This window comes from Camarhynchus parvulus, chromosome 4 (genome assembly GCF_901933205.1).
Source record: "Camarhynchus parvulus chromosome 4, STF_HiC, whole genome shotgun sequence".
Taxonomy (NCBI): domain Eukaryota; kingdom Metazoa; phylum Chordata; class Aves; order Passeriformes; family Thraupidae; genus Camarhynchus; species Camarhynchus parvulus.
Window position 1 is genome coordinate 42,944,934 of NC_044574.1, and position 8,380 is coordinate 42,953,313.

General features: G+C 41.1%; 1 protein-coding gene across 1 annotated transcript; it reads right to left on the reverse strand.

The window, feature by feature from the left end:
* Positions 1 to 5,274: 5,274 nt before the first annotated feature.
* Positions 5,275 to 7,628, reverse strand: TLR2 (toll like receptor 2). The gene is given in 2 exon segments (XM_030948332.1): positions 5,275 to 5,736; positions 5,739 to 7,628. Coding segments are annotated over 2 exon segments (2,352 nt in total).
* Between the last annotated feature and the right edge of the window lie 752 nt (positions 7,629 to 8,380).

Genomic DNA, 8,380 nt, shown 5'->3' on the forward strand with positions numbered 1-8,380 from the left:
TATGACAGAAAAGTCTGATGACTCTGTAGATTTTGCCATGACACTGCTTTTTTATGTAGTGTCCTATGGGAGTGATGGGAAGAGACTTTGTGCAGATTTGTCCTGCCTATATGGCTTCCACCACTGCTGTACCTGCCAGGTACATCATCCCCAACACCACTGACAAGGACCAGGAACGAGCTCTTGAATCTCTTTTGCCCTGGGTTCATGAGAATAAGGTCTAGTGGATACTCCTGCAGTAAAATAACCTCTCTTTTCCTTGGAAGAACTGTTCTTGTGACACAGACAAATGATTGAAGTTCCTCATCAGTCTTATGATTAGGAGAACACTCTTAATGCAATAGCCACTGACATATGCCAGGCCTTTGGGGATTTGGGGTTTCCAACAGGCAAATCCCTATGTGCAAGAAAATACACAGTTTTCCTAACAGCCATAGGCAAGTTTCTTCCTTCTCCAAAGTCTGTGAAAGACTCTTCTTGTCCTTCCCTTTTTATAGCTCCTATCTTCCCCTTTCAAATAGGAGAATTATGCTGACATAATCACCTTATGTCCAGTTACTTAACATCCAGCAGATGGTTGCTAAAATTCTTGCATCAGCAGTAAGATTTTAATTATTCTTTGGTAACTGTGCATCCTGGCAGTAGTAAACCCTGGCAACTGTAGCCATTTTCATGCTGTCCTTATCTTTGATGGCAGCTGAAATGTGTTTATACATCCTTGACACTAAGCAAATATTTTGTTGTTCTTTGCCTTCTTTATTTCCTGTAAGTTTGATCTTGACAGTTTTACAACATCAGTGGCATACCAACAAGAAATTTGTCCAATGACATCTGTGCAGACTGTGGACAGAAAATCTTTGGGGATATAAAAAAATAAGGGATCACTGAAAATACCTAACAGCTGTCCTGCAATCATGGATAGCCTTTCCATTTAATTATGAAACTATTGTTTTCTCCTCTTTTATGCTGCATTAAAAAATAATGATGACAATAAATACCAAGAAAAAATGGAACTAAAACCATGTGCAGAAACAACATTGTGCAGAAGCAAAAAAAAGGAACACAAACTATTTTTCAGTCCTGTAACACAAGTTGAGGCCATGCAGATTTCTGGCTGACAAACTGATGCAAGAATGGCGATAATCCTATAGTTCCAGGCTTAAATCCACCTTCCAGGTCCTTGGTGCACAGTCTTTGTGGGTGTGCCTGGCAGGACATTAGACCAGGCATGCTGACCCACCAGCCAGGTCTGCTAATTCAGGCTCCACTCCTGTGTATTGCAGAGGATTTCCTCCATCTGTGCCTGGGGCTGTTTGCCAGGGGGTTTTAAGGTAGATGTGGAACCCTTCTAACCAATGTACCCTGGAGCTTGACAGAAGAGCCAGTGACCCAGGGATACCAAACAACTCCACATCTTGCATTCCAGAAACTCAAAATGAAAAGTATTGAATATGTGCTGGAACAATGTTACTAATCACTCACTTCTGCACTTCATAAAAGTATCCTGGCTTCTTGTGAGCTGGAAAATATGAATACCAGTCTGGATGTTCTGGACGTTGGATTCAGCTTTACAATAACTCCAAATAGTCCAAATATTTTAAGTAATTTGAAACTGCTTGGTTATAAAACCAGGCAATGTCCACACTCAGTCATCAAAATTATCTGCTGATGGTTTGACCAGATTTGCAGATGTAAGCACTGAGCCTTTTTTGCATTTGGAAGATTCTTTAACGATACACCTGATACTGGGTTTCATGAACCCTGCACGCACAGCTGGTTTATTGTTGGCAAGAGCCAAACTCACTCAGACTGCCCTGAGAAAGCTGATTTGAAGAGGTTGTTCAGCAACCCATACCCTGTCTGTAACATGTGTGCTTTTCATTTGGATTCTCTAAACCATAGCCGGATTGCTTACTAATTCTTGTTTTGATCTGCAGTGGAGGGATGAGATGGCCACATTAAATTAATTGAAAATCTGTTATTATTAAGGAAAAATGATATTTAGGGAAGATGATAGATCTGTTTGGCTTTACCTCATTTAAGACCCCAAGCAAGCTAGGAACAGAAAAATAAATATATATTTTCCTTCTTGATTTCAAGACATCCAGAATTAACTTTTATAATGAGAGGAACACTTTAAAGAATATAAAGCAGAATTTTATAAAGATCATGCAGTGGATTTTGTTCTTTAACAACATTAACAAAAAAAAATTATGTAATGCCCTTTCAGAACTTTTAAATTATGTAATGCACTTTTCCCCTTTAGTAGTTAGCAAACAAGATTTTCCCTTCAGCAAATAAAAAAATAGTTGAAGCTCTGCTGCTGTAGTTTTCTGTAGAAAACTACTTGAGTGAAAGCAATGTTTAGCTTATTTTCTTGGAGCCTATTTTAACCATAGGGTACTTAATTTTAACATTACCTCTATTAAAAAAAAAAGAGAGTAAATTACAGGGGGTTAAGGAAGTAAATTATGTACACTAAAAAATAGTTATTTCAAAAATTTAACCCAATACTGTATCTTTGGTTCTGACTAAGAAAAATACCAAGATTTACCTATTGTTGCATTTTCTTTCCAGTTTCTTTATGAACAGATTGTGTGGGAACACCCAAATATTGTATGGACAGCTTCTGGACTATCTCTGCTATCTGGTGGTTTGGCAGTCAATTGTTACAGGCATCATCCAAGGCACTGCTTACTCACTGCTTCTGGAATAGGATACAGATTTTTGGTGAAAATTAAAAACGTCGGACATTTACCTGCCTACAATAATATGCACATTCTGTACTTAATTTTAAAAGACTAGAGAAAATAGCAATTGGTGGAATTCTGGTGTGCTGGAAACACTTTTGCCTCTTTTTGCATTACAGCAAGGCTCTGCAGCATGCTATGAAAACAGCATGTTTTGGAAGCTCGTGCTAGGAAAAAAAAAATAGATTTCCCAGAATGAAGAAATAGATAGCAGAAGTAGCTTCTGAATTCAGATTAAACATGATCGGTATTTTAAGAACCTCTACATTATTAGTAGAAATCAGAGACAAACTTACTTAACTTTAATATATATATATAAGAATAAAGCAGATATTTTATGAAGTCATCTATACATGAAAAAAGGTTTAGATGCTAAAAATAGGAAATTATGAGCTTAAAAATAATAAAGAGCGAATCTTGAATACATAGAAACAAGGTGGCTTTTTTAGCTTAGATGAAGTAACAAGTTAGTAATTCTTATTTTGTGTTATGCCTACATTAATAAATGCAAAAATGCATGTAAATAAGCTGTTAATTTTCATTGTGCTGTCAAAGTTGCCTGCTTGTGGGCGTAGAGGAAGCTGGTGTGTCCTCAGCCTTCTCAATGGCTACCAAAGAACAGGGATACCTTGCTCTCACTGCCACTTTGGTTGTGCAGAGGAAACTTCCAATGCAATCAACTCAGTTACAGTGAGGTGTTTTAACAGATGTCCAAGATCAAAACAGCAACAAAAACACTAACTTGGACATGGTCTCATCACAGTTACAGCCAAATGTTGTAGGTGTTTCCATTTGAAATCTTTTAAGACCTGCTTCTATATGTGCCTGGAAATGTCCTAAGCTGTGCCCAAGTCCTGAACTGATCCAGAAGTTCACAGTCCTTCTGGCCTATCAGAATCAAGCTATTAGGGTTCACCCAGAATTTTCTATGGCTGCAAGAAAAATATCACAAAAACATTACTTTCTTTTTACATCAGCTCTGAAGGATGGGTCTGGTGCCAGTCTTCCATTTGTTCAACTTTTCAATTAGGACCCTTGTCCCAGTAATCTTCTCAAGAAATCACTACCCTACCTGACAACAAACACAATGTCCTATGTGTGATGTTCTCCACCCACTCTAGTCTTGTGGACTATATTTACAGAGAGATCAAAAGGTAGGAAACACTCTCTTCATGCCTATTTTAAGGTTGCTGAACATAGAGAGGAACGTGGTGTTGGATTCAAGGACTATATTTGTGTTTCCCATACTGTAGCTGAGAGCAGCTTAAACTCCACTTGTACAAGTCAGAAGAGTATTTGAACCCTACTTTGAAGCATTTATTGCAACATATAGTACAATGAAATTAGACAGAAATCATGCTCCATAGATGTCTTTCATAAAGGAAATTACAGAAACTAAAAACTACAACAGACAGAACTGCAGTGAGAAAGCACATTTCTACAATATGCCTTGCAGCCACGATTTTCAGGAGATCTGGGCATTTAATTTTCTGTGACAGTGAAATACAGATAATCAGTCCTTAGATTCACTGACAAGGAGAGCTAGGACAAAAAATTATTTGCTGCAAAAACAGGCTTTTATAGCATTTAATGAGAAGTAGTTTATACAAAGGATGCAGAAATACCCTTTTCTAGGCAAGTTCTCTCCTGAAACTTTTGCAAACATGAAGACATATAACCTACATAGCTGTATATCTAAACAACTTTTCATCATTAAATATTTAAATGAAACAGCTTTTGCTCATACTGCTGCTTAATGTGTGTAGATAACTATTCTTGTTTAACCTCAAAAGGCAGCTCAGCACCACACATTCACTCTCTCACTCTCCCCACAGTGGAAGAGGGGAGAAAATCTGAAGGGTAAAAGTGAGAAAACTTGGGAGTTCAGATTAAGGCAGTTCAATAGGTAAAGTAAAAGCTGTGCTCACAAGCAAAGCAGAAGAAAGAATTAATTTACTACTTTCCACCAACAGGCAAATGTTTAGCCATTGCCATGAAAGCAGGACTTTTACTAGGGAAGGCAAATATGGTAGCCCCAAACATCCTCCCTTTCTTTCCCCCAGCTTTTAGTGATGATTATGTTGTCATGGGTCATGGCATCATGTATGGGACATCCTTTTGGTCAGCTGGGATCAGCTGTTGTCACTGTGTCCCCCCCTCAGATTATGATGCACCACCTACCTGCTCAGTGGCAGGACAGCGTGAGAAACAGAAAATACCTAGATGCTGTGCAAGCGCTGTTGAGCAATAACTAAAAAGCCGCTGTGTTATGGAGACTGTTTTGGGCACAAATACAAACCACAGCACCACAGAAGGAGCTATGAAGAACGTTAACTCTCTTCCAGCCCACACCTGTACAACTATTCAGAACAATAGCTTCAAAAAGTAGTTATCTCATAGCAAGTGTTAGAATTTGCAGTAGCCGAGCTTTCTGTTCTTGAGATGCAGATAAGTGATGGAACAAACAGGCAAGTGAAACAAATCCAGAGTAAATTCACTACATATTAATTTCTCATGCCCCTGTCTAGAACCTTAGAGCTATTTTCAAATTATACCAAAACATCTGCTGCTGCTCTTCTTCGAGAGGCCACTCCAGGTAGGTCTTTGTGTTCATGATCTTCCGCAGCTTGCAGAACCTTTTGGGAATGGCTTTGCTCTGAATGGGCTCCAGGAGGATGAGAATCGCCGCGTCGTTGTTCTCATCAAAGAGGCGGAAATGCGAGAAGTCCAGCTCATACTTGCACCACTCGCTCTGCACAAAGTGCTCGGACAGCACAAAGAGCGTTTTGCGGCTCTTCTCAATGGAGTCGATGATGTTGTCCACGATCCACTTTCCCGGCACAAAGTCCCGCTTGTGCAGGCAGAGCCGGAAGGGAGGGCAGGCCTGCTCCAGCTCCCGCACCATGGTGTTCTCCACCCACTCGGAGTCGTTCTCGCTGTAGGAGACAAAAGCGTCGTAGCAGACGTCCTTTGGCGGCGCGCGCTTGTAGGCTTCCGCTTGGCTTGCAGCCACGCCCACGTCATCCGCAGGTACCACACCACGTGGTACTTGTAGCCGACGGCCACCAGCAGCAGGATGACCAGGAACACCAGGACGCAGATCAACGACACCACCAGGGACCTGTGGCACTCCATCAGGGAGAGGTGCACAGCGCCAACCTGCGCCCCTCTCACCGCCAGCGGAGAGTCACACACGTACTTGTCCGGCCACCCCACCAGCACCTGGGCTAGCCTGGCCTCGTGGTGGATGAAGGAGAGGAACTCACAGGAGCAGATGAAGTTGTTGTCACTGGCATCCAGCAGCTCCATTCTCCTGAAGGACTCAAACTCCTCCTTGGAGAAACTGTTCAGCTTGTTTCTTCTGACGGACAAGGACACTAAGTTTGGAATGGGTGCGGCTCCCGGCAGCGTCTTCAGCTGGTTTCTTGTGAGGTACAGCTCCTTCAGAGATGGGAGCCGCCGTCCAAACTCCTTCAGGTTGTTTCCACTGACATCCAACACTTCTAGCGTGTCAGGAATGCAGGCTGTTACTTTAGGAATTTGAGTGCTGGACAGGTTTAAATATTTCAGGTGTTTTGGCCATTTACATTTCTCTGGAATCTCACCAAAATTATTTAGGCTAATGTCTAAAACAATTAGGTTTCCTAGATGAGATAAACTTTTACTTGTCATTTCTAAGTCACTCAGTGAATTCTGACTTAAATTTAGAGTTTGTAGTGATGGCCAAGCACCCTGACAGGCTGAATGTTCTAAACTCAAGTCTCCAAGCAAATTTGCACTGAGGTCAAGATATACTAATGACCGAAGATGTTGGGAAATTTTACATGGTACCAAAAAAACCTTGGTGTTTTGAACTGTGACTCTCGTAAAAAGAGATAGTAGACCTTCCACAGCCTCAAGATCTGTAAACAAATAAAATTCTTCTATAGATAATTTCTTTATTGTGAAAACTCTAAGTGTCTGTGATTTCTTTGCTTGAAATTCGATTTTCCACTGTCCAGTGCCCAAGAGTCTACAGTCTACCAGCTCCAGCTCCACTAATTTTGGCATGTCTTCTAAAATGCTGACAATCTCAGGCACAGTAGCATCTGTTACTAAAGTCTGTCTAAAAGAAATTTTCTTTGCAAAAGATGAAGACATGACTCTCAATACTTGCATTTCTGCAGCACTGCTGAATGCTATTCTTCTCACTTCCAGCCAAGAGAGAGAGTTCAGAAGGTCCCTAACAATTTCTGATAATGTATTAATACTTCTTATATTTATGATCATGTGATTTATCTCCTTAATTGATTTCAAACTTCCTGGCTCATACTGACTGAGATTGCTACCATCAATCCACAGCTTGTGCAGAAACTCAATGCCCTCAAAGTTCCCTTGCCTTATCACAGAGAACTGCGGGTTGCCCAGGTGGAGAGAGCTCAGGTTCCTCAGCCTAGAAAAGGGGGAGCTCTGCCCCAGGTCTCTGTAGGAATTGCCTTGAAGATGGAGGTGCTGGAGTGAAAAAAGGTGCCCAAACCACACAGGGGACAAGTGAGCCAAGCTGTTATTTGATAAGTCCAAGAGCTCCAGTCTTTCCAGGGACTGAAAGGAGTCCTCATCTATGGAGCTGATTTCATTGGACTGCAGCAGCAGGGCTCTCAGGTTCACAGCCTGCTGCAGGTCCTGGGATTGGATGTGCTTTATCCTGTTGTGAGCCAGGTTTAACACTGTGATTTTGGCCGTGAGCCCAGTGGGAATGAATTCCAAGCCCACGGAGGAGCAGTTGCAAAGCTGACTGGCATCGCATGAAGGACAAGCCTGCTTCAGTGCTTGCTGCTCAGAGAGGCTTGCAGCTAAGACCATGTAGATGGCCAACACTTGCCAGGTGTGTGCAGTCATTATATTGCCTAAAATATGAAACACAGAGCAAATATAAGATGCATAGCTTGTCTTGGAGAAGCTACATTTTGGATAAATCTAAAATACAAGTTTTACTGTTCTGTCTTGTTGAAGGCACTGTTAAAATATTTGGTTTTTAACAGTTCAGAGTTGAAACAGATTCGTTTACTACTCTGATCCTCCTCCTGTTTAGTAAGTAGCCTTCAAACTTCAATCTCACTTCAGGTCTTTTTCTTCTGAATCTGTGAATAATATTTTATATTTCATTTTTTTACCACAGGCACTCTCCTGTTTCAAATCCTGGTTACATCAAGAAGAGTCAGCATCTTACAGTAGATAGTAGCATTCAGGTTTAATACTTACTTCAAGCATATGTCTAATCTCTATTGGTACAATAGGGAGAAAAGAAATTCATTTGTTTCAGTCAGTTTTTCATTTTATCTTCCTTTTCCTGCTCTGATTGTAAATGTCCAGTGAGCAGGGAAACAAACATTTGCCTGGATGACTCTTATATTGCCATCTGATTCTTGCTAATGGAATTTAAGCTTGTAAAACTGACCATTGTTGCCTACTGCCTCAGGTCTTCCTTTTTACTGCCACATCCTTCTCCTCTGCCAATGCCTTTTACTGTTTTGGGAACCTGTGGCAGAGAGAAGATCAGGCCAAGCCACAAGGAACAGCCAGGGGCTCAGATCCGATCAGCTGACTGACTAGACTGCTTTTTCCAGCCCCACAGCCTGTTTCAGGTCTTC